The 27,603-nt window shown below is 41.0% G+C and overlaps 1 protein-coding gene across 2 annotated transcripts in view; it reads right to left on the bottom strand.

The window, feature by feature from the left end:
• Positions 1-27,603, bottom strand: part of si:dkey-237h12.3 (teneurin-3) — a 132,478-nt gene that overhangs the window by 42,190 nt on the left and 62,685 nt on the right. For both annotated transcript variants that reach the window (XM_068325079.1, XM_068325078.1), the window contains exons 5-12: positions 22,494-22,732; positions 14,634-14,759; positions 12,865-13,079; positions 8,928-9,138; positions 7,776-7,877; positions 6,664-6,858; positions 5,459-5,659; positions 1,091-1,276 (exon numbers count right to left, since the gene is read on the bottom strand). In XM_068325079.1, the coding sequence (XP_068181180.1) occupies positions 1,091-1,276; positions 5,459-5,659; positions 6,664-6,858; positions 7,776-7,877; positions 8,928-9,138; positions 12,865-13,079; positions 14,634-14,759; positions 22,494-22,732 (1,475 nt within the window). The remainder of the gene's footprint in view (positions 1-1,090; positions 1,277-5,458; positions 5,660-6,663; positions 6,859-7,775; positions 7,878-8,927; positions 9,139-12,864; positions 13,080-14,633; positions 14,760-22,493; positions 22,733-27,603) is intronic.

Below are 27,603 nucleotides of genomic sequence, written 5' to 3'. Positions count from 1 at the left end.
TTTGACAGGATGGGGGGGGGGGGGTTAAGATGTGAAGGAAGTGTGAGTTAAAGGTCGACAGGAAGAGACATCTCAGAACTCATTAAACTCATTAATGCCAGATGAAGCATCTCCATCTCAGAAAAAAATGATATGTCAAAGAGGCCCTGCCCATGGCTTCCTGGCTCCCTGAATACCTGCCCTTGACTCACTAATACTAGTGCATCAATCAGCAGCCTACAAGGTGGAATGAAGGAAAAAGTGGGTGCAAAAGTGGTGCGAGGTGTTGCAAAATAAAGAGATAAATTGACGAGTGGGCCAGCCAATCAGGTTTATTCTCACATCTCTGAGGTCGCTGATATGAGACTTCCTGCGTTACTGCAATTAGACACCGTTTTTAATATAGTGGTTCCAAACTTTTCCACATCAAGGACTAACTTCATCCAGAGACCCCCATTTTGGTAAGATTTTGTCCCAAGGCCCCTCATCTGATAAGAATTATGCTTTTGGAATTTTTATTACAAAACCAGTATGAAACTCATCCTTAAATCATACATTCAGCCAGTGTGTAACTTATGGATGGAATTATAATGACAATAAATTATTTTCTTATGCACCGAGGACTCCTTAGAACTCCCTTAAGGACCCCCTGGTGGGTTTGACTCATAGCCAATTCATTCAAACCTCAATAAATGTCGGTGTCGGAAGTTCTGACTAAGAAAAAAGAAATGCTGCTCCTGTAATGTGAAAAAAATGATGTTACCTCATTAACATTTGACAAATTATCATGAAACTTGGACTGAGGCATGGATAGAATCATTTATATGTAAAATATTAATAAGTAAAATGTGACTAAGCTGCTAGCATTAGTAGTATAAAGTTGAAATACTTCAAGAAAAAGCACTGCTCACTATAGAGCCATGCAAATATCCTTGTTTGAAGTGGGAGGCAGTGACAGAAGTGTTCTACGATTTGCTGCTTGAAACTTCTCTGAGGATGCTGACATTCACACTCTGAAGCTGCCCTTTAAAGCCTGTCCATAAATAAATTTCCTCTGTACTTCATGACTCTCTGTCAAGTGCATGTAGGTGTACGTGTCACCATTGCTCACCGATGGTGCAGTGCTCGCCCGTCCAGCCTTGGTGGCAGTCACACTTGCCCTCTCTGCAGACTCCGTGGTCGATACAGCGTGGGTGACAGTCTCGCTGCTCGCATTCTGGTCCTGTCCAGCCTTCCTCGCACTGACAAACGCCACTGATGCATGAGCCGTGGGGACCACAGTCCACCATGCATACTTCTGTCATAAAAGACAAAGCCGTGGAGACATGTAGCTTCTGTTCTGAATAAATTCCTCTGTATATTTGTATTCTGTGTACAGTAGTTGCATCTGTCACCACTGGAAGAAAAGAAAAAAAAAAAGCTCTGATGTTTGCTGAATCCATCTGTTTAAGTGGGCCAGGAAGGTTTGCTGGAGAAAGAAACATTTGCAACGCGATTCCTGAAATACAAATGGATGGATGGATGGATGGATGGTTGGATGGATGGATTCTTTTACATAAGTCCTCACGCCTCAAAATTCACTCTTAATATTTTATACGCATTGTTTTAGAGATGAAGGCATGATGGCGTACGGATTTTCATAGCGCCAAAACTTCAGTCAACTTTTATTTGGCTCCAACTTTGCCAAAATAAGCAGTGAAATCAGACGATAATCAATTAGTATTGATATATGGCATTATTGCATCCATGAGTTGAAGTAATAACAGTCGTTTAAATTTGTCACAGCCTGTACTAAAACCAATTCTAACCTAATGAGTCCATGTCGCCAAGCAACATTGAAGATATAAAAGGAGCATGAAAGAAACACTTTGCGTTGTTATGTGTCATTATGACGGCAGATGGATGAGATCTGATTCAGCCTGCGTCGAACGTTATGTCAAATTTATTCTGCAACAAACTCTGAGGGAATAATTAGCTTATCAACAAACATGCCCCCGTCGGTGTAACGACCACTTCTTCCAATCCGAAATGACATCAAAGCTCATCAGACTGTATATTTTTCTGAATAATTAGGATAGGATTATAGAAAGAAAAGATGGGTGCCACAGGTTATTATTGTCATTTCTGCTCCTGCTGTCATTTGAACACATCTTTATCAAAAGAATCCAGCGATTTTCCAGGTCACTTTATGTCTTCATGAGTGCAGACACCCGAAAAATGAAACAAAAACTTGTCATTACTTTTGCGGTAAAAGAACAGTCAAGCACAACAATTACTTTGTGCACCCAAAGAAAGAAAGAAAGAAAGAAAACCTGCAAAAAAAAACAACAACAACCACTTTCCAAATTTTTTTTTTTAGATATTTTGGAAGCTGATTTGCATGAAGTCTTGGCAGACTGAGGCGAGGGTTATGGATTTAAGCAGGTTCTTATGTCTGGAGTCAGAGACGTTAGATCAACATGTTTTCTATGAGCGCCGGAGCATCGGAAAAGATCACAGCAGCTGTTACCAATCTGTGTTATCTTCAGAAAAGTAAACTTCAATAGATTGAATCCATGGGTGGTAAGAATCCGTCTCTAACTGGCTAACACTCAACAAGCTGTGGCTGATCTCACGGGGGAATAAGAAAATGTTCACTGACTGAAAAAAAACCCGAAAGCTCGGATCAAAGCTGCCTAAAACAAGAGCGGTGAAGTTTGTTGGTGTGACAATAGCCACTGGTGCGCTCGAGGAAAGTCGCACGGATATGATGCACGAGGAAATTTATACACCCGCAATAGCAGAAAAAGTTATGCCAAGTTGGAAAAACTTGGGTATGGGCTGCAAGGAAAGCAAATGAGATAAGCAACATCATTCTGCTACCCAAAGTATAACATCATGCATTGAATATCTACTCATTTTGTTCATGTTTTTAAAGCCAATCTGCCCCCGCTGGTTTTCCCACCCGCCCTCTCCCCCTCACTAAGACTCTTTTTTGCCGTCTCTTTCCAGCTCTGTGATTGGAGTTTTTTTCTTCGATTGAGAGACCTTGGATGATTCTGATTAAGTTTAGCCGACACTGTAGAATATTAAGCAAGACTATTGAGAGGGGGGGGGAGTCACTCCATTCTAAAGGGATACCTTCTTCCCATAGAATCTATGCAATCAATTTTTCATTAGGGTAAAAGTGTTTATCTGCCTTTAACATGCCCCTGACTCAAGCTGGATTGGGGTTGTGGGCGGTCGATCCGTGCTCTTCGCTTGTTAATTACAGTTTATTTAATTGAGAAGAAGAAGAAGAAGAATCGCGGCATTCTCTTCCCACCGAAGCGGGTAAACTTCAAAAGTTTGGGACCGCACGAAGGCTGGGCCGGACCCCTTTATCACTTTATTGACATTCGTGAGATGTGTCGCTGAGTGGGAGGATTGAACTCTGTGATACACACACACACACACACACACACACACGCGCAGAGACACAAACACACACACAAAAAAAAATTATCTCTGTTGACCAAAACAATGTTTTTCCTCGGGCAGCAACCGAAGCAGCTGCACACGTCCAAGAAAGGTCTGCACACTCATCTATCACGTCAAACACACCGTCCGGACTCCTTACCATTTAATTTTCAACTCAGTTTGAGACAAGAAGAATAAAACTAGCAGCCTTTTCTTTTTTTTTTTTTTTACACTGCCAGAAAAAAAGAAAAGAAAAAGGACAACTGTGGCTTTTAATTATTTAGCTCTGTGTAGCCATTGTGTTTTTCTTTGGGTTCAGCACACACAGAATGAGACTATTCTGAAGGGTGAAGCGGGGCATAAATCACCTGAAGCTCATTCACAGATAACAGATGGGAGGAGCCAGCCTTTGAACTAACATGTCACCTACCTGTGTCACAAGGCAAACTCTCTGAATACAAAGCTGCTAACAAATGAAGAAGTCCAGGTTGGGGAGCAGATGGGAATGCACAATCGCGTCTAAAACCCAAAGCGGCTCAGAAATACGCTCGCCAATGATGTTTTCGAAAGGTGAAAATCAAGTTTATGTTACTTTATCACATATTTTGTTTTTTTGACTTCTGGATATACTGAAGATACAAAAAAAAATTGTTCAGCCTGAGGTTCAGTTAAAATCCTTTTCTAAATACGCAAAACTTTCCAAGAACGAGGCTCTGCTTTTCACGGTTTGGCTTAAAACGGAAACGCTATTTCTTTTGCATTTTAAAAAAGATCTGCATTCAAACAGGAACAGTAACAGACGTGGGCAAAGTGGGGCTGTGATGTCATCATTATTCATTATTCATATTCATTATATGATGAGAGCATGGTGGCATTTCATACAGATTACACTGTGGCTCCCATTTTCAAAGGGTCGTATTTTCAGGGCCAAAACCGCCGTTGCTATGTAGACAAAAGTTTACTGATTTATAATAAAAATCCCAGAGTGACTCCTCGCTATCAGGTGTCAACATCACGCTCTTCATACCTGTGAAAGTTTGTGCTTTGACTTTTCTTTACCCGCAGACAGTTCTGCTGACTTTCTTAGACCTACTTAGAGAAGAACTGAAACTTTTTGAGACATTTCAGTGCAAAAAATATTCCAGTTCTCACACGTATAAATCAAACTGCAGAAAAAGAAAAGACATTAACATTTTGAAATGCACATCGTCATCGCCCTGAACTTTACCGAAGGTGACCGAGCACACATGTGACACAGGGCTAATGAAACATCTCAGGCGACGGAACATGTATTCATGGCTCCATTCATCATCCTCGGAACAAATACCTTCTCGATTAATAATTATTTTCTTCCTGTGTGGACCGGACTGTCCATATAATAAAAATTCAATTTCAAACTAGGGAAGTTTGATTCAAGAAAAACAAACTGTCCACAGGTTTGCATTTAAAATTTCAAAAACTGGGATAATAAATAACAAAATTACGGCCCTAATTTATTCAATACGAGAGCTGAATGATTTAAAGTAATGAAAAGGACACCCCCTGTGTCGACAGAATTCGACTGTCTGGTTAATCGAGGCTTATACGTCTGCTGTAGTGGACACTTGCCAAAATAAAACTGGAGTTGACTGGATTACTTACGAGGATTTGTTCGACGAATGAATTGCGGATTACATTTTTTAAGTAGATTAATAATCCCTTTCATTCATGTAAACTTTGAAAATTTTCAACTTTGCCAGCCTCAGTTGTACTAAAATATAAAAAAAGAGAGCAATTTTTCAAATGCGAAAGGCGAACTCGCCCTGGAGCCGGCTTCTTGTATTTTAGTTTGGGACAAAAGCAATTTAAATATAACAAATCTGGTTTAGGCAAAGTTTAGCAGGCAATTTTCTGCATTTCATAAGATTTCATTGTTTGAAATACTAAATGGACAAAGCCATTGGAAGATTCATTAATAATGAAAATAATCATTAGCTCCAGTCATTGGTCACACGAGCAGGCACACAAAAAGCGAAGACAAGGAAGGGAGATGGTTTCTGACCTATGGAGCAGTCGGCTCCGGTCCAGTTGGCCTCACAGATGCAGGTTCCCGAGTCGGTGTTGAAGGTTCCGTGGCTGGAGCATTGCTCCGGACAAGTGCTCTTCAGGACCTCGCAGCTGATCCCTCCCCAGCCCGGATTACAGTGGCATTCGCCGTGATGACAGGCTCCGTGCCTGGAGCACAACGGGTCCAAGCAGTCCACTGAGAACACACACGGCAAGGATTACAGCCATGTTAGCTTAGCATGTTGGGGGTGGGGGGTGGGGGGTATCTGAACTTCTTTTGCACCCCACTCACTCCGGGGCTTTGCGTCCAAACAAAAGCAGAAGCTGCTGAAAACCTCACAGGGGTGAGAATGCGTTACGATATATTATAGGGTACTTCAACGTACTGACAGTATAATTATGCTCTATTATAGACACCGGGAAAAGAAGCACAATTAGTGTTGAGACAGATGTAATCAATTACTATTAACAATTTGCAGATCAACTTGCTGATCTAAGTTAATAATTGGCAATTATGACCAACATAATCATCTCATTACTAACAAGGGATAATTTGCAACAACATCCTTGTGCTTCCTCCGGTGCTGATTGCTCTGTGCATTTCCATATACACTCGGATAAAGATATTGATTATTTTACCTGCACCAATCCATCACACCGGAGCCCTAAGACGGCAACAACCCCCCCCCCCCTCCCTGTCCTTCCCTTAATATTGCTTTGTTTAAAAAGAAGGAGTATATATTCATTAAAGGGACTCAATAGGCTTTTACATGTAAGGTTAGCCGCACATTTAAATCTGAGCTGATAATTGTCTTTTGTCTGCATGGGGATCAATAACGTGAAGGGGAGGTGGGAGAAAAAGCTCTTTCTCAATAAACACAAGAACAGATGTCATTGACTGATCGATTTTAACAGGTGCCTTCAACTGTGGAGCATTCTAATAGGTGAATGCATTAACGGGCAATGCGCAATCTGTTTCAGCGTGTAGCCTCATGTGGTCTAAACACTAACAGGGAGTTAATTTATACCCACGCTATCAATAACAACATCCAAAACATTATCTGCTTGGTGGAGTTGAAAACGCCGATTGTTTCCCCAATGAACTGTGTCGATTCCCGCGGTGCTTCACACACAAATGTGCTGCCTCCAGCTTCTTCTGTTCCAATAGAATGACTTGGGGTTTTTATTTTTTTTATTTACCCTGCTCACAGTTGGGTCCTTTGTGCCCGGTGTTGCACACACAGTTACCCGCCACGCACAACCCGTGCCCGCCGCATTGGGGATCGATACACTGGGAGGCGGGCACGTCGCACTCCGTGCCCTTCCAGCCGCTGTAGCACTGACAGCGCCCCCTGGTGTACTGGCCGTTCCCGCTGCACAGGATCGGACAGGCGGCTGTGGAGAGACGACGGGTTCAAGAAATCACTCCTAGTCTCTGAGGTGTTTTAATAATACCGATGTCCAGAGATCGGGTTGCTAATTTGAGTTTTGGCTTTCCCCACAAAGAGCTAAATGCAGAGATCTTCCCACTACAATTTGGGAAGGTGATCAAATCTGCCTCTCTGGATTACTAAAGCTCACTAACAGACATGTTGGAGCTTCTTTAATCCACATAAGAACCGAAACATAAACTCAACAAAAAGCCACTTAAAATGGGATTATATGCCAAACTGCTTCTCGTATGGGACTTTATCTACGTTCTCTTTGGAAGCTTATTACAAGTAATTGTCAGCATATTTTTTTGGCCTTCAATGCAACACAATGGAGTCCCATGAATCCTGAAAAAATATACTCTCAACCATTTTGTTGACAATTTCTGCTTTAAAGTCATTTAAATTAAAATATCTAAGTATTACGTGTTTTACCCAGTAATTGAAAAACAACACCTAATTGATGGATTTTTTTAAAGGATGTTTAGAAACTCTCAAAAATCTAATATTCCTGCTTGATATTGTTCTTTTTCTCCTTAACAAAACTTAAGGATGCTTATATTAGCTTTCTAATTCAGCATGATTGATGCGATATAAAGTTGGCAGCGCTCTCTCATAGACAAATGTAATGGGACAATATTTCTAAATCCCCTGTGGAGCATTAACTACTTTGGGGGATTTATTTAAATAGATATTTCCACACTGACAAATGAAGTGAATGCATTTGTTTGAGACAGCAAATTTGTGCATCACATTGACCTTCACTGTGTTGAGTGAAATGACTTGAAATAATGCAAAAAACCACAAAAAAAAAAAACAATCAGAAAAACACAAAGTATGTGCGCTGACTAGAAAGAATAAGAACTATATTTTAATAGTTACCTCTGGAGCAGTATGGTCCCATGAATCCTGGGAAGCAGTGACAGGATCCCGCCACACACTCCCCATTCCCGTAGCATTTGTGCGTGCACTCGGTGACAGAATCTGTGGGTAAAAGAAGTGAGTGGGTCGAGCTATTAACTCAGCACACTGTCACAGGAAATCTTAAATTCCGCCTCAATACGACATTTGACAACTGCACTTTTCAAGAAATACTGCAAGGAAACAAACTTATCCTTCCCCCTAACATGAATCTATGTTTTCCTAGCATCCCCTATCTGCAGCATTTGTATCAGGCATGGCATACATTTAAAGCCATTTGTCCACGTCTCACTAAGGTCTAAGCCTCCGGAACATTTATCCTGGAGCCTGACTATTCTCAGCACAAGTCATGTTAAATAAAAGGCACACAGGCATTTTAAAACCACACCAGTAATTCTGTTTCCTTGACAAATTTCCATCTCCTCCGCCCCCAACGCTTTGAATGACTGATCATGTCCACACAAGCCGCCGCAATCTCCCGCGTCTTCACAGCTCAAATCCTCTCTGAGTTGAAGTTAATCTGACATATCCCACAAACAGATCTTGTGTTCATTCAACAGACCATCACTCCTGAAAGTCCAACCCCCAGAAGACCAGCACCCTCATTTTGATCAGCGTTAAGAGTCCAAACATTTTTTCGTTATTACTCTGGCTTGTGTCGGGAACCAGGCAATTTTGACCACACGTCAATACCTTAGTACCTATAGGGCCAGATCAATGGGACTCCCCCGAAGGACATAGAAAAATCAAAACTTTAACTCAACCTCAGTGTTTTCTTTTTTTTTTTTCTTCTACCTCCAAACCCACAAGGAAATTTCACACACTTCAGAAATCTGAAGGGGTTGTTAGGAGAGGGAGGCTCAACGCCGTGTATGGTTTCATATTATGGTGTTGAACACTAAAAAAATCCCCTTACCATCCAATAATAACCTAGATCCAACTCCTAGGTGGCTAAAAGTTTGACAAGCTCAGCTTGTTTGTGCAGATAGTATTTATATCAACCAAACTGCAGACGCAGCTGTTTTAAGGTAATTAAAAATCTTCCCAACATGTCATTACACATCATCCCAATCACACTCATCATTCCGTCGCTGCAGATGTGTGTCCCTGTACCCTGGATTATGGTGTTGTAGGACACCGTCTCCACATTGCGCCCATCATTATAAAACGCCAGGTGCCAAACTCCAGAGTCCAGGAACTGGATGAATCCGGCCTGGTGGACGGTGACCGGGTGATCTAGGCGGCCTCTGGTCTCCGGTTCGCTCAGGGTCCGATGCTCTTTAGCGATTAGCCGGCTTCCATCCAGCAGCTCCACAAAGTCGTACTGAAAAAAGAACAACAAAAAAAATGGAATCAGATGGATGCAAATTATTATTCTAATTTCCGTTGAATTAAATTCGGCAATTACGAGGCAAGTGTGTTCTCACAAAACTGATATTTTTTCCTCCACTGAATAATGTGCATGCAGATCCTCCAGCGATTTTCTCAACAGTCTGAGAGGAACTCTTCAAAGTCGTAATGGAAGACACAACCAGAGCAGTATTGTGCACACAGCGAGAATTCAAGGATAATAAATGTTGATTTTTTTATTTTTTTTTTCAGTGAGAGTTATTTGCGGCTGATAACTGTTGTTGGGAGAGTTTGTTTGTATTCTGACAGTGCTGATATGACTCTGGGGCAAATGCTCAAAACTATTCCAAAAATATACTGCTTACTGTGAGGGCAGTGTACTGAATGAAAATGTGACAATTTTTGTCTAGATATGGATGCTTGAAAACGCCTGCTTCCCTCAATCACCTCTAATTGAAGTACATCATTATTACAATTGAAAAAACTACAAATGTCTCATATGCTGCGTTTAAAATATGTTTGCTCGCTATTTAACACACAAGAACACAAAACAGTGCACACAATATATTATTAAAAAAATGTTACATAATCTATAAGGCTTATTTTTCTCATCCTTACATGTCAGGGAAACAATTTTCTCTACGGTCTCCTTTCAAACAAACATTGATTTAAGGGGTAAACAAGAAGAAACGAGTCGTCTCCGCCGAGTGAATCGAGAAAAGCGGCGCACCTGCTCAACACCTGAACCTCATTTTGACAGAAGCTGTAGGATACAGAGCATTGCAGCAGAAAACAGTAAAAAGCATACAAGCAATCCCTAAACAGGCTTTAGGCTGCAGAGGAGCACAGCAGATGCAGACAGATCCACTGACTCAAAACAGTTGTTAGATACACGGAAGTGGAGACTCGGTGTGGAAAGGAAGCTGTCGGTTGCTTAGCTGCATGCTGTGTACGGTGCTGCAGTCTTTTTATCAGAATAGGAATCCATTATTAAGTCTGTTTGCAGAGAGATTTTAATGAAAAGCAGAACCACTGATTTTTTTTTTTTTTTGGATGAGGTTTTACTTTAAAAGAAATCTTAACTGCGCATCAAACTAAAGTTTTAAAAAGAAAAATCACATTAGTTTATGTGGTTAGGTTAATTTTAAATTAAGCTACTGCATTTCACAAGTAAGTCCTAATGAAATGTGATGATTTTTTTTTTTCCAGCAGGAAGATCCTGCAGATGGTGGAGGATGATAATCACTGTGGACATACTGTAAAAACTTTTGTTGTACATCCATTACAAAGTGGAGACCAGGAAATAATGTTAATTAAACGAATAGTGAAATGAAATTGATATTATAGCTTTTCAAAAACTACATTTCCGTAATATTGTGATATTATTGGACTTCCCTTTTGCTTAATTGTGAAATCCCACGTGACCTACTGCAGCGCCTGGACACACACTGGACAACCAGTTGAAAGAACAAGACAGCAACATAAATTAAAATCGGATTTAGCGCTCTGGAATGCGACTAACATGGACCCGAGTGACCTTTCCACTCCCTTGCAAAGGACCGGAAAGAGCGCATTAAGCAAGGGGGCAGGTGAAGTCAACACTGCTTTAAACCCACTTCAGTGGCGCCGCAGGGACAGCGGGGGGGATATTATTAACCGGAAGTAGACTTCTTTGTGTTGTTGGCTTGAGAGGTGACTAATAAAACAGTTCATCCCACAAGCCTTAAACCTCCTGACTGGGTGCATGCATCTCTATTAGCTCAACGCGAAAGCCCCTCAACTCATCTCAATCCGACAATAGCTGTGAATAACGGGAAAGAGCCCATGCATGGAGGGGACCTCCGGGTGCCTCCTTTTACAGAGGAGGAAACGCTTGGTCCCTGTTAATTCTAAAGGTTGAGTGAACTAAAAAGTTTGTCACTTAAAACTTTTATGTTTGTTTGTTGTTGTTTTTTTTTGTGTCAGCACAGAAAGACACTCAATAAAAGATGGAGCAAGTCTCTATTTGAAAAAAGGTGAAAAGGTTTTTTGCACTTAAATGCAGTCTTGTCTTCCAAGTAGTGAATACAACCAAGAGTCAATATCTCTCATCGGGGTCTTTCATGCTCAGTTAAGTAAATGCATTGATTGGTGTTCTTGGATGCTGATTCGGTGGGTAATTCAGAGGTGGCCATGTCGGACAGTGTCCAGTATTGACATGCTTGAGTGTATGTACAACAATCGCCTGGAACATAAAAGCAGCGTCTTGTTAATTAGTACTCTTTGGTCTTTGATTCTGTTGTGCTTCACTTTTTCCCACCTTGAAACCAATGCAGCTCACCTGTTGTCACTCACGTCAGCCCCTCTCCTATCAAAGAGTGGCCTTGACTGTCTACACTTGAGTGAAGCCCCATCTTTACTTAGAGAGAATGTCAAGAAGGTGAAGCTAAGAGCTTTTGCAGTCAAGTGTGGTGGAAAATAGCCATTGTCTGAGTGCTTCCATTGCCATCCCCACACATCGGACCTTCGGATGCCCAGAGCTGTCATTCAAGTGACACATCAGACATTTGGGAAACGCTTCAATTTGCAAACAGCAGACGTTTAGTGGAAGTCAAAGACGGTACATGCCCACAGATGGGCAAGGCGAAGCCGCGAGGAGAAAATGGAATTTATAGGACCAAATTGTAAATTCTAAATGCAAAGACGACCTGAATTTCAACACTGGATCGCTTAAGGAAACAGGAGGGGGGGGGGGTACTCTTATATAGCTGTATATGCATACAAACGGCTCATCATATGGCTAAATAGGAGGTGCTTGTGATCCATCCACAGGAGATAACGATTTGGAGCTCTTTATGGCACGCTTTGTTCTCTTTTAGTTGACAGTTTTGGTTTCACAGCCTGCAATTTTCTTTTTGACTCATCTCACAGGGTTGAGCTGTTTCCAGCAAGAAAGCTCTGGAATTACCGCACAAAGACAAAGGCAGCAACACAACGGGAAGAGATAGTGGAGTAGTTAGCTGTTACAGAACCACATATTTCCCAAGTGAGTCAGTGGAAAAAGTTTGCACTGGACTAATGTATGTTTACCCCTCCATCTTCAAGCTTTGGAAATATTCAACCCGCTTTTGTGTCGTTTAGCATAAGATTATTTGTCCCTCCTTCACTGTTTTGTAATATACGCATCATCAGCCTAAGGACAAGTTTTCTTTTCCATTTGTCTGATTATTAGTCTTCAGAATGTTTCAAAATGTCTAACACTTTTCAGAGAGTTTTCAGATGGGTGAGGCCTTGGAGATGGAACTAGATCGATGATTCAGATCCAGGAAAATTTCAAAAGCAAAGGAAATAACGCAGATAGATCATTTTGAACAGCAAAATCAAACCTGGAAAGAGGAAAACAGTTTTGGTTTGGAGAAAGTGTGGAAATTAAATATTATGGATAGTTTGTTTTCACCCTCCAGCACAGGAAAAAATAGTTTCAGTTTCTAAAAATTGTGGTTATGTAATACAACTATTGGATTGCCGACACAAAATTGTAACACCAGCACAAGCAGAGAATAGTATGGAAGCCACTGACTCACTAACATCAGTTAGATAGTAATGGCTATCATCTGTGATTCACCTCCATTTCAGAGGATTACTTCTTTCCATAAAACACAAGGTGTCTGTTTTATAGGTTCTTCAAAGAGACATAAAAACATTTCAAAAAAGACTTTACCTGAGTGTGAGACGGTGCAAGTCCCTTCCGTCCGTAGACTCCGATCAATGCGTTCTTCTGTACTGAGATGTTGAATTTCAGGAAGCGTGGCTGCTCCACGCTTAGCTGAGAACGCCAGAACACCCCGGGCGGGACGCTCTGACCTGCCCTCTTCCCTATGTCAACCTGTCCAGTGTCAATGGAGTTGTTCTCCTGATGAAGTACGCTAGATCTTCCTGGAGGACAGAAATACCCCAGCCCAGCCCCAACCAGATTATTTAAAGTCTATCAGAATGAAAACACAACGCAAATCAGTCATCTGAGAGTTGTTCATGCCAACAACTAAAAGCTTCAAACACATCTATGATGCAATCTAGATTTTAGAGCATTTGATCTTTGATCTCTTGGATCTCAGTGAATTCTGCAGTCTATATTTTGCCTTCCATTGTAATCTTATCCAAGCAGGGAGTTCCTATTGAGAGTAATATCTTTTCCAAATGAGCAATGACAAACCAAGACAGGATTAAGTGTAATAGTTCCCTGTGGTCCATGATGCACTGCTCACCAGGAAAAAAAAAAAGAAAAACCAGATATAATTGGCTTTTTATAAGACTAACAGGGCACCACTCCCATCTTTTCTCTGGTCTGGGTGACTCACAGAGGGGTTTCATCTCAGATATGGCTTAAATGGAACCTGTCAGATATGCAGAGTTCTACTTTGCCAAAGCAATAACAGCAAATCAAAAGAATTTAGCGAACAATGTCCTTAAATTTTGTCCTTACAATGCCAAAGATGAAGGGAAGGCTAGTTTTAATGACTCACGCTCACGCAGAAAAAGGGCTTTTATAAAAACGTCGCACTGTTCGGAAGAAAAGCTTGTGCAGGTTTTTTTTTTTAAAATTTTTTTAATGCCCTTGCTGTCTAAAGCTCGATTTAAGGTATACAAACGTTCATGGACTCCTGAGGCTGATGCAGAAGTTTCCGAGGATGCAATGACATCTCAAACTTTCATTTTGTAAAAGATTTTTATGATGGAATCTGTGTGTTGTGTGAGCCAATCCTTTCATTATTTGGACCCCTCTGTGTTTTGTGTGTAATGAGGCCATTGCCTGTCACTTTAGCTTCAGTCAACAGGAAGACTGGAAGCCAAGTTTACCTCTGGGGAGAATAATGGCTGGCTATCGATTGCCTTTAAACAGTCCAAAACCTGCCCGCTACCATCTTAATTAGCAGTACTTATGAGGATTTAAATCTAGCCGAGTTTAACAATTGAGCTTTTGCGTGTCCTACCCAACTCAATTAATCTTTTCGTGGCAATGCATTATAAATACCTAAGTGTGCTGGGAAAGGAATTTGGTAACCTTTGCTGTAAAGGTGAGCAGAGATCACATACCTGCTTGTTTTTGAATACACAAAGCCCCATGATTATGATTAGACAGTATAAAGTCATCTGGAATGAGTCAATTAATATTAGGGGAGGACACTTTGAGCACCAAATATCCCAAGAACTCTTTCATGAGTCCAACAGGTTTTAAGGTTTGTCATTTGTCATCAGCATTTTGGTGCTTAAAGTTTTTTTTGGTTTTTTTTTGTTTTTTTTAATGCATTTGTTTTCAAATACGCGTTTGCTTGCAGTTAATCATTTCTCTAAAAAACAAAAAGCTGCACGTTCAAAAGGCGAAGCAAATAACCTTGACGAAAAGAAATTCAGAAGATATAGCAAAGGCACATTAAAGCTGTAAATGTTAACTAGCGCTTTATGCAGATGGGGAGTCTTTTATAGCCTCACCGTCAGCAGCCAGAACCGTCACCGTGCTCGAATGAGTGGGTCCTATCTTTCCAACTCCACCATTTTCAAATGCCGGCTGGTTGTCCAACTCTTGGAGCTGCCAATTGAGGCCAAAAAGGTGCATTGCTGTGAAAAACACACATGAAAAAAAAATCTTTATGGGATTCCAGAAATGGATAAACAAATAGCATTGCATAGACAATCAAGCCACTTAAGCAGAAAAGACTTGCGGGAGAGCAGACAAAGGATTGATCCACTGCTGGCAGAATAAAAACAGTTTAACTTCATTTCAGTTCACTTTTTTTTTAGGCAATTCTGCCCAAGGGTGGCTTTTGTGCAAAAGCACAACCGGCAGAGGCCAGACAAAGACATTTCAATCAATATGTAGGAACCCTGTTGTTCTAGCATGTTTCTGAGGGGAGTTCTGTTCATTAATGTGCCCCAGTGTCTCAGTGCAAACAGCAAGCGTATCAAAAGACAACAGAGCTTGTAGTTTGAAACAAATCTTTATCTTTTGGGGAAGAGGACACTTAAACTCTCCGAGTGTAACACAAAGCCGAAAGGACACGACGGCGATGCAGCTGCATGTGGGTGAGAGGGCGAGATGGAAAAAAGAAGAAGAAGAAAAAAAATAAAAGAGACAGAAAGCAAAAGACTTTTAAGTGTCAGGTAGTTTATTGAGACAAACAGCAGGAGGGGGAAGTGAGAGGGGTAGATGCTTCAACACTCCTCTTGTTCTCTTACATAACTAAACTGTGTCTTGGCTTTCATTCAGCCAGCCTCCTTTATTGTCACAGCACTGGATGCAATCAAACTGTGTTCTTGTTGTTTTGGGGGAACTGCAGTACTTTCAGTGAGCACAGCAAGAGGGCCAATCTCCTTCAAAGTCACCAGCCAGGGAGCATGCTGAGGAAGCATCTTGATTTCCAACCATTTGATCTGCGGGAGGAACCTCTCTCCCAACGCCCATCACTTGCTTGGAAGATGGGTATTGACTGCAGTAAATAACCCGAGAGGTGGATCTGGGGCCAGAGAGAATATCAAATGTGAAGGAGACCAAAGGAGAAATGGAAAACTGGACGGTGCATCAATCAGTATAAACTGGCATGCGCTTTATTAAGGAATAAGGAATGTGCTTTAAGCTTTCCATGTATATATATATTATAATATTAGTCAAAAGATATGCAGCGCTGTCCTTGGTAGATGAAATTATCAGGTGCACCATAGCCTTGAACTCCAAACAGATAATAAATCACATTTTAAAGTTGAGTGAAAATGTTTTGCTGTCCAGGTATATTTAGGCAGCATCGCCCTCGGTGTCAAAACCCATTTAAGTCGCTGGTGAAACAAACCAGCCATAGAAATTACTGCTGACTGGTCCATCAATATTTTTGACCTTTCTAAGCACTCTAAATGGAGTAATCTGACAGCACCTTTCAGCGTTAAAAACCTGCAAGAAACTGTACGCATCTGTTGTGCTTTAGAAGATATTTGCCACATCGATCCGATTTCCTGTTTCCCACTGATGTCAGTTTAATGCTCTTTCTTCATCTTCAACAAGAATCAGGTCAGTCAGAGGACTGTTGTGTGGTAGACAGGCCAAATCTGCACCTTAGCAGATGTTGAAAAGAGTTGAGCGAACTCTATAAAAAAAAGATGTTTTTCATTTGTTCCCAATCCAAAAGTACACAAAATTCCCCTTGACCTGGTTAAACTCCAAAACTCCTTGCTTTTAAATACCAACTATTTCAAACCACCTTCTGTGTAAGTATTTCATTTCTCAGGTTAACACTTTTGTGGCTTTACATTGAGAGAAGGCTTCAGAATCCCAAGAAAACACTGTCCGCCGCACCGGGTCACAAAACGTAAAGATGAACCGAGGACACGGAGCATTAACCTGAGGCTGGATACGCCTGAAAAGAGAAACGACACCAGACTCTTCAGACAGAAAACAAGTATTGGCTAAAAAGAAATAGGGGTAACAATTGAAAAAGCAGTTATCCCTCCATTGTCTGTAACCACTCAACCTTTACAGGGTTGAAGGGACGGCTGGAACTTATCCCACGTAACACTGGGCATGATGTGAGGTACCACCAGTTCATCACTGGTTCAACACATGGAGAAGCAACCATTTAGCCTCACATTCACACCCACGGTAAATATATACTTGCCCATTTACCTCTGCTGTATGTTCTGATACTCACTAAATACAAAAATAATTAAAATCAGAATAATTTCTACAAATACTTACAGCATTTTCTGCACTATAAGGTGCACTTAAAAGCCTTTAATTTTCTCAAAAACCGACAGCACACCTTATAATTCAGTGCACCTTATACATAAAAACAGTTTTAAAATAGGCCATTCATTGAGTTCTCAGATGAGTTCTCAACTCTCAGCTGTAACCTCAATGCAGCGCGCCTTATATCTGAATTATTTTTTTTTAATGTGTCATTATTGAATGCGCGCCTAATAATCCAGTGCGCCTTATAGTGCAGAAAATACCGCGCTTGTGTGTATATATATGTAATATTATACTCATTTTATTAATATGTGTACATATTTTAAGTAAAGTAAGATGTGGAGGTCACCAGTGCAAGAAGGCAGCAACAGTATCCAGGATAATTTGGATTTGTTTTTTTTTGCAGGAAGTCGAGACGTTTCGTTCAAGCAAAGGTAAGCAAATGATTTCAGTCGTCTTTCACGCTTAGCTACAAAGGTCACCCTTATGGCCGTGCTGGAATAAAAATAGGGGTCTAAAAGCCTCTCGAATCACTCTGATTGTAGACTCTAGTTCGGGTTACAGTCACATCTCCCAGATTCACCAACTTTCCACCAGGAAGGAAACTGTTTAAAGCTGGTTTCATGTATCACACAGAGTCCAGAACCACCGAGAGCGTTCCTCTTAGTGCACCAGGGCTGACATGCCCACTCACCACCATCATCATCAAATTGCTTTGAGGTGAATCAAGTTCAGTTTATGAATTTTCATAAGTTGTTTCTGTAACCTAGCCCAGTCCAATCAATATACATATAGGCCAAGAGCAATCGCTAGAAGCAGGAATAGCTAGGCTCTAATCAGGGAAGTCAAAATTGGCAATATGGAACGCCTTCAACGTCAACATATAACAGGCTGAATTTGTAAGTGTACACCATGTTTGAGCATTTCTACACTGGAAAATGTAACTGAAGCCCTGCAGCAAATTCTCCATCATTTTCACAGGGTTTCTTGTTTGTGTTGTTAATGGGAAAACCCAGCGCTAATTATACAGCAGGTGAAAGTTGTGTCTTTCCTTGAAAGGCAAACTAAAAATGATTATTTAATGAAGCAACTTACTGCAATGAGAAACATAAAGGACTGCAAAAGCTCTATGTTTTTTTGTTTTTTTTTCCCTGTTAAAATATGTAAAAGACGTCATTCTGATGGCCTTTGTCGCCAAGCATAATTAGTTAATTTAGCAGAGAGAGAGAAAGCCCATCTGGAGAAACATTGTGCCAACAACAACTTGGAGCTCAACAGCCTTAAAAATTATTGAGCTAAACAGTGTTTTATGCTGGAACCTGCCTGCGCATCTCCCCAGAAATGTCCCAAGGGGACTTCTCGATATAAGCCGCAAAATCTCAGTGCCTGGTAAGCTGTTCTCTGGGAGAGCATCCCCAACAAACTCAAACGGAATGACAAAGACTGAGATCGACCGCGGCGAGGAATTTTAGTCCTGTGGTGGATGAAGGAAACTCGGCGACACCACATCCCAGTCCCCAAAGGATTTCTGGAATTTCCTTTTTTTGGTGTCAAATTACCAGCAGTCGTTTGTCCCAACATAACACTCATTACTGGTGAGTGGAGCCACCTGTATCATCCTGTCTCTTCTTGATAAAAACCAAGAGTTCTCGCTGTGCCAGCGCTTTCACGAGAGCAGTTATATCGACCGGCTCGCAAAATAACCCAAAATTAAATTCCTCATTTTCTGACCAATTTCCTTTTTTTTTTCTTTTTATTTACAGCATCGGTTTTCTTCATGAATTTTATATCTATGACATTCACTTTTACAAAGCGAATGAAAAAAAGCCGTTCTTCGTTTAAAACGCACTTTTAATTATTTTAAGATGCTTGACCTTCAAAGGTGAGTAATATTGGACTATAAAAATTTCATAAGGAATAGCATCAGCCAGAAATGAGCATTTCTGCTGATTTGCTTTTTAAAGGCGTTGTTGTGTCTTCATCTGCGAGTAGCAGTGTGATAATTCAACTAGAAAACCGACTTTATCAGCAGCGACAAGAATCAAAATAAAATAAGAAAAATATCAGCATTTTGGCTCTTGAGAAAAATCAAAACAAAGTTCATCCCTAAACGACCGCACATTCTCGTTTTCATCAAACATGTCCAGTGAGGACATTGTTCGCAGGGATGTTCCCTTTGAATTTCAAAAATGAAAATGCCCTTTCTGCATTCCATCACCCCATGAAAGCTAAACTTGATCCCAATTGGCTTGCATTGATCTCAGAAATGAGCAAAATCCTTCCAATCGGGCCGCTCCTGCGGCGGCAGAGCTAAAAAAACAAAAAAAACACAAAAAAAAACAACTTACCTCAACCGGTTTGCTTTTGAATTAAAGCAGCCGCTACTGTCAGTCTTCCGAGGTCAAGTTTAATGACGGCGCCGCCGCTTGTTCTGATCAGATTCATTCCTTGGTATAAATGGAAATTCTCTGTTTTGGATTTTGCGAGGTATCTTCATGAACAAAACAAAAAAAAAAAGATCTAGTAATTGAGGGCAGCCTATTTTAAATAAATGCATGTTTTCTTTTTGTTTTTATTTCGGTTTCCAAGCTTACGGCAGAAAGGTGTTAAAGTGAACATAGCTTGGCAGGAAAATTGGTGGTGGAAGAAAGAGAGAGGATGTGGTGAAAAATACTCCCGACACCTGAGGCAAGTGGCAGAGCACTGCACATTTAACACACACACACACATAATCAGACACACACACACACACACACGCACCAGGCGTGCGTTCTGGAATCAGTCCAAAATAACAATTTCTACACTTCCAGCAGGGCTACACTCAAAAAAAAAATTAAAAAAGGCAGTGATTGCAGGTGATTGAAAATGTTGTAAATGAATTTAATCTCCACACAACTGTTGGAGACAACAGTTGGAACAAATGACTCTTTCTGCTCAGTTTCTCCGTGCACACTGAGCAGATCATGAGCACATAAACAGCGGCTGACACAGAGGAGTAGCTAAGACGTAAAAAAAAAAAAAGTATGTGTTCATCCATCCCCATTTTATGATGCAAAATCATGAACGACAACAAGGAGCAAAACAGTTAAGTCAATAAAGAGATTGTGAATATTGATTTTGATCTTGCACATTTATGACCTCTACTCGGTGAGAGCACTCCCCTCTCGATTCGCTAATAAAACAGTGGTTATAGGAGCGTCCCAACAACCCCATATTTCTCCTTATACAACTATGTCACATTTCCCCCTGCCTCCGAGCCAGATGAATACTTATATATCAGCTTGAGGAGAAAGGGACGGGGAAAAGATTAAGGACTTGGATGACAAGGGAGGGCATGGAGGAGATGAATCTGTAGCAGGTTTATTGCTGTGGTCAAGATTCTAAAGGTTAGCACGAAGTCAGCGTCGACACATGCCGTAAAAAAAATGCACGAAAAACCTACTCATAGGGATTTATGCCCAAAGGAGAGGGAGAGGATGGGTAGAAGTTTATCATCCTAGTGGAGGTAAAAGCACTTCCTGTTTGACAGAATGAGCAAGTTTTGATTCCAGTATAGCCAAGTTTTTCTTTTAAAGTTGTCCTATTTGGGACTGTGTGCTTTGTTATAACAGTTCAGGTCCTCGAATTGTGTTTCATTTTGACGACGCCATCTGTTCTGGCCATTTGAACCTCTCTGTCTGTGTTTTAACGGGACCTCCGAGGACATAAATTGGCTGTTGTTCTGTGAACTGGGGATCAGAAATGATGATGCAAAGCCCCCCTGTCAAAGGGAGACAAACAGGGAGGCTTTGCTCAGAAGTGCACTGGTGCCATGTCTGAACATGACTGAGAGCTTAGTCAGGCAGACTGAATCATATCGGGACATCTGCAATTTTTGGAAAAAGAAAAAGGCGGTGAAATAGAAATACTCCTGACAGAGATCAAACTTCAACACAGATTAAAAAGGCATGCTGGCTTCATTTAGTCTAGCAGCTTGTCTATCATTGGTTCCGTTTGACCGAACGGCATTTATAAAGATTGTTCAATGTCAGCGCGGATAATGAAGTCTTCGCTCCCTTGAACTGACAGAAATATGTCGCTCCTGGCACCAAAACCACTGGTTTTCATTCATTGGGTGACAGCTTGCACCGCACCTCCACAACATATTTATTAGACCTCCATGTTTAGTTAATTTCGCCTTGGCTCGACAGTTGGATTTTGCTCTAAACGAACAGTATTTAAATGTAAACAAAGCGTCACCACCTAGATGGAACGTGAGATATTTAGGTGGATGTTTTCTCACCTGGATTGCCCCGTTCACAAGAAAAAGAAATGTTCTGATAGAAGCTCTCAGTCAAAGCAAAGAATATGTGGCAAAGTTAACACTTAATTGATGAGATTTTACCTAATGAACTCCCTTTACACACGACAATCATCAGAACCTTGTAGGTGGAATAATAAAGGGCTCTTTAAATTGGTGCCATGAATCCGGTGTCACCTGCAGGATTGAAGGACATGTGTAGATAAAAGGCTGGGGGGAATGTGGCCTTGAAGTGCTGAGGCTAATGGGTTGTCAGCTGTACAGAATAATAAGGGAAGAAAAAGAGACATGAGCAGTCACACTCTGTCTTTTTGGGTCCGGATCAAGAATGAACTCCCTGACAGGAAGTCTCACTCTCAGTCTTCTCCAACACATCGGCGGTCATGATGGGAGGACTTAAAGGTCTGAATGCTGACTATTAAAATGGCACGGTTTACGGTTTTGACATTTTCATTTTTAGAGCCCTTTTAATTGTGTTTTTTTCCATTTTTGGAATCCAGAAATGCATTGGTCTGGTAATTAAACACCAGTCGTAACAAACAAGGAATAGAATGGGAATGGGTTTCATGGGTCTGTCTGTCTGTTATATACAATTCCTTTCCACAAGATAACCAAAAAACTGTTTAGTTTTTGATTGAAACATCCAACACACAACAATCTAATACCAAAATGGTGCATTTTTGCATTTTGGGGACATTTGTCATCTGTATTTCTTTCATATCTATGGTTACCCTTTGGTCTTAAGTTTATTCTAGTTGGCTTTTCATACTTGACATTTTCCTTTTTCTCAAAAATCTTTTAGTAGGGAAAAACCAAGTGCTAGAGTAATGATTTTTGAAATTTAAGACTTTATTACTTGTATCTTGCTGTTTCCGTGGTAACAAGTTCAATTTTGACTTCATCCAGTGAGTGGGATTTGTCTCAGATGAGGGTTTCAGTAGTTTAACACCAAAAAAAAAAAAAAAAAAGTGTTCATCATAAGACTGCCTAAAATGTTTCAGGGATATTACAATTTATTTTTTCAAAAAAATGTAACTTCTTCTCAGATACAAAAAATGCGGTTGACAAGGATAACTAAATAACGTCTTCTAACATTCTTCCTTCAATGCTTCACAGCATTGCTTCCTATTTTTCTCACACTGGCCGTCTCTGGGAATGCGGACAAAACTAACTGGTGCATTTACTCTTATTGATACGATCGTCTTTATCATTTCCCATTATCTATCATGTCTCTTTCTTCTATCCTTTTAATTATTAATGCAATGCAATCTGTGCATAATCAAACTTTAATGCACATGCAGTCTGATCTTCAGCTTACCTATGCAATAGCAGAGAATGATGGTCAGAACCACAGCTATCCCCACAGCAATCATGGCGGTGCATTTCCAGGAGCAATGCTTAGGTGACTTCTTGAACTTGAAAGCCCCTCTGGACAGGCTGTTTCTGGGCAAAGGGCGCGCTGGTGTTGAGTAAACCGTCCCCGTTGCCATGGTGTAACCGGGGGCTGCTGCACCAAAGAAAGGTGTTGTTCCTGTGCCCGTTTTAAAAAGAAAATGCCTGGAAAGAGGAGAAAATAATATTAAATTATGAGAAATATTGCACAAATAAATGTTAAATGAGAGAAAAATTGATAAAATGCAATTGTCCAAATAATGTCAAGTAGCTGAATACCCAGTATAGTATATCTTAAGACACTAGTAACTCCCTTGCGGACTAGACTGTGAGAGAATCTGGGTTATATTCAGTCAAATCCTGACATTGGAAAAGGTGAACAAAAAGGACCTCGTAAAAACAATCATGTCCCACTTGCTCTTTTACAACTGGTCCTTCGCTAATAGCCTATTATACCTGGGGTAATTAAGAGGGTTTAATCAAATGGACTACAGAGTGATCGTCCTATTAACTTTTAAACCCCATGTGAAAAGCTCTTAAGTAAATGAATTAAGCCTTGTTGCCACTCGTGTCACTACTTGGAGATTAATACCAAAATACCCCCAGGCTTACAGGGATGGACAGTGAAAATGGATGAATTGACCATGCAATGCAAATTCTTTTCCAGCTCAGAAAAAAAAAGTGTAAATTATCCCTTTTTTCAAGATTCAAACCTTCTGCTTTTGGGGGAAAAAAAGGATAAGCAACTTCTAGTCTTGAAAGGGAATACTTAAGTAGTTGAGCAGAATGTATCTCATTAATAATATTTAATAAAAATGAAGAAAGTTGCAGAATGATGTCTAGTATTTAGGTAACGGTCTTCTTGACATTCACCAATAAAATTACGTCTACCTGGTGGGAGTGGAGAATATATTTTGATTGATCAGAAAGAAAAAAATAATTTAAAATAATTTCCAAAAGTATTCTTCGTCTTGATCTTCAAAAAAGAAAAACTGTGGGTTAAAAAAACAGATGGAATGTTAGTTTTTAAGATGCACTGATATTAAAATATAAAGAAAAATTCATATACTATGCATCCGTGTCTGCATTAGGGAGAACCGCCACAGTTATTTCTTTTCAACTGAACCAATTAGGGGTTAAGTGCTTTGCTCAGGGGAACCTTAACATAGTATAAATAAAGTAGGGTGAGCGCTACATAGTCTCATCCAGGTTTACTCTCCTACAATCTGTTTTTACTAGAACTAAAAGCGCTCTCCCAAAGAGAAGAGTTCAAGGGGTTAAAGTAACATTGAGTAAATACAAAAGCATTAAAATAAAGACTGCTAGCACAGAAGTAAACAAGTGCCTATAAAACCCACTTATATAATATGGTAAATGCCACTTTAAAGCAATCCTTGGCTGCAAGGTCATGAGAGAGTCACCCGTCATAGACTAGGGGCCCGGACAACTCAGTCTGCATCTTACAGTGTGTTTTTGTGTTTCCATAGCCCCCCCCCCCCCCCCCCCCTTGGAAGACTTGGTTGCCATGGAAACCACTGATTTAAATACATCAATGAGCTGATAAAGCTGTGTTTGCTCATAAATTATTAGTGTGGCATCTGTGATGTCTCCGTGTTAAGTTTGGTGGAGACTTTTCTAATCCTGACTGGGAATCGGTACTAAAGAGTTTGACAGCGGCTAATTGGGAGCACAATCTGAGGCTGAGTAGTTAACGACGGAACGTCTTACTAATCAAAGGTTTGATTGGAGGAAAATGATTATTTGATAGGAGTGGTGGCTTTAGGGAAGCCATAAATGAAGGAGAACAGTTTTTGTGAACCATTTTATGCTTTCAGTGGACCAAATGTTGAACTCGTGATCCAAATTAAAGCTTGTTTGTTCCACAAACGAACACATAATGAACCCACGCCATAACGCAGTGCGTATATTTGGCTGTGCCGCTGATATTTCAGGTGTCTCCTACCTCCTATGAGGGTGTCTCTATGTTAAAACCCCCCCACTGATCAATTCCTGACTAGAAGAACAAATGTCAGGTTTTGATGGTCTGGCTCCTTCGTGCATTGATTGACACCTGCGCCGGACAGACAGGGATTCCTTTTTCAAAGGTTACCGTGCATCACCGGTGGAATGACAATACTTCCCCATCCTCTGCAAACCGGCAGACGATCAGACTCTGCAATCTGGAACAATCTGTACTGTTGCCGAGGCAGACTCCCGACACATGCGGTTGGCTAGGAATTGAGGTCAAAAAACTCGCACAACGTTGGTGGTGGCGAATTGACGCCGCTATCTGGAGAGGTGTAAGTGTAAGTGATGCAATCTGAGTCAGACAGGAAAGGACATGCTTCGTGTGAGTCCATGTGTGCATGTGAGGATGTGTACGCTCTCTATTACAGGGAAGGTAACCGCCCATCGCAAATGATGATAGGGACACATTTTTTTCTGTAAATAAAGGTCTCAGATTGCACAATATTAGACTGAATCGTCAACTTGTCACACTCCATTTCTGACTTCAGTCTCGCGTGGCCGTCGCTATAACCAATTTAAAGGTTCTCGAATCACCTGAATGCATATAACGTCCTTTTGGAGTGATGTAGCCAAGCAACAACACCGGATCGTTTGCGCTTGTGTGGAGTGAAGTAAAAGAAACTGCGATTTCTTACGGGCAAATCAGCCTCAAGCCCAGCTAATTTATCTAAAGATGCCCGCAAAACGCAGGTCACGTCTGCAGTACCAGAATACATACTGTGTTAAAGCAAAAATAATGAAAAAGACTATTTTAATGCATATCTCAAATAATAAGGCGTCGTAACCGAACATTTATTTGTACAGTATAGTGAAACGAACCAACTTGACGCCCCTGTAATAAACATCTGGGTAGCGGTGGGTGGTTTAAATTTATAGACTCAGCTATGTTTATTAAGTCATTTATTCCTTTCCCTTTTTGCATGGAAGTGTGTAAAATAGTAAAGGGAGAGTTGTCAGAATCTTTGCATCAGTGACACTCCAACAACTTCCTGTCCTGGACATTAAATCCCACTCAGTTTTTAAATCACGGCAGGCACTGGTGTGTTTTTTTTTTGTTTGTTTTTTTTTCCATGGCGGACCTCTTTTTTCCCCTCCCTCCCCCCAAAAGAAGCAACTGAAGGCGTCTAAAGATGAAACGCTGTTGGACATGATTAACAAACAGCGGACTTGTGTAAATGTCTGCAGCTATACACACTGGATGACCGGCTGTAATTGATTACGGCAAGTGTGATGCAACAAGACACATTACTATGCTAATCCAGGCAGCGCCCGGCGATAGCAATGTGGTGTTCCGTGTGTGTGAGAGAAGAAAACACACAAAGAGAGCAAATGAATGACTGTGCGTCGGTGTGATCGTGCCGTGTTGGTGTGTGCGCGCCCGGCCGTTCCCCATTGAGAAAGCACGTAACAGGAAAAGCAGAAGCCTCTCTCTCTCTCTCTCTCCCTTCTGCTCTCGCGGCGTCGCTTGTCATCGGGGTGACATTTGAAGACATCCTCAAGGAGGACAAAAGAGAGGGCGGATTTGTCGGATGGCTCGGATCCGGCTAGAGGGACGCCGGAGAAAGAGAGAGAGAGAGAGAAAACAATGCAAATCAAAGTCCTTCCCCATATGTAATCTGTCTATTAGTCGCCGTCCCGGGTTGGCATTAGCATTTCAAGGTGACAAGCCAGAATAATCGAGTTGCTTTAATGTTTTACAGATGAGACAGATGCCGCAGAGGTTCCTCACCAGGCTTGCTGCCATTGGCCATCGCTCAGGCCCTGTTCACCACCTGCCTTCTCACCATGGGAAGGGGGGGCTGCTATTCAGGTACAGCTATAGCTCCGCACCTGCGTGATAGTATTGTGGCTGAAGAGAGATCAGAGCGGTGCCGTCTTGAGTCATTTCCTCAGAGCGTTCACACTGTTTGCACACGGATGTCCTCCTATTGAATGACTTTGATTAAATTTGACGAGGGCTCAGATCCGACGTCGACTTATTTAAGATGGTCTTAGGAGTCTAACATTAGGCTTGAGACTTACTTTCCCGCTTCATCAACAAGGGGGGAGTTCATCTACTCCCACTATTTAAGCCGTCGCAGTCTACAACTGTAAAATATGATGACATCTATGAATTTTTATTGGGATGACTCATACCGATTCATCTGCACTTCATGATTTATTTATTTATTCTTTTTCCATAAGCAAAGATAATCTGGGACAGATGCAACAGCAGCAGCAGCAATTTATACTGTAACCTTAAAAAATAAAAAAATAAAAAAAGACTAAAATACTGCAGGAATTGCTGCGGAAATGGATGCTTGGCACGAAGGATGTTGGCAAAATACATGAAAAGGAAAACACACAAGGAAAAAGAAAAAAGTGTCTTGAGGATTACCACTTTGTCGACACCACCATCCACTTTGGCAGGTAACCAAAAAGCACTGCAAGATCCTTTCTATTCCAAAAGGCTAGTTGGCTGGGATTTTACACATTACTAATCAGTCGTGGTGTGATCCTGACACCGAGGCTTGTCTGCATACACACACACACACACACACACACACACACACACACACGCATACACAAAAAAAAATCTTAAATTTTCCTCCTCTGATCTGATGCACGACTGTCTGACTCATCATTTACATGTGCATCCCACAGAAACATCCACACACAAGACGCGCACACTTACAAAAACTACTTAGATTGCCTTTGATTTTAATTTTCACCCGAGAGATCACATCTAACACATTTTCCAAAAAAAATAAAATCGTACAGTCTGCCAGACACCGTACCACAGGACCAGCTCTTATACCCGAGACATAATTTCATTTTGCCAGAAGAATTCCCCCGGTCGCGTGAATCCGATGAGGATTGACAGTAAATTTATAACTGCAAGGTGTGGTTGAGCAGGCCTTGAAAAGCCTCACTCTCAAGTGTCGTAATGAGGACTCCAGCTGAATCTCATTGTATGTAAGTGAAAAAAAAAAAAAATGCTGAAGTGGGCTCTTAAAGATATACATATG

Source organism: Antennarius striatus, chromosome 10 (assembly GCF_040054535.1).
Source record: "Antennarius striatus isolate MH-2024 chromosome 10, ASM4005453v1, whole genome shotgun sequence".
NCBI lineage: Eukaryota > Metazoa > Chordata > Actinopteri > Lophiiformes > Antennariidae > Antennarius > Antennarius striatus.
This window is presented reverse-complemented; position numbering and strand designations above follow the sequence as displayed.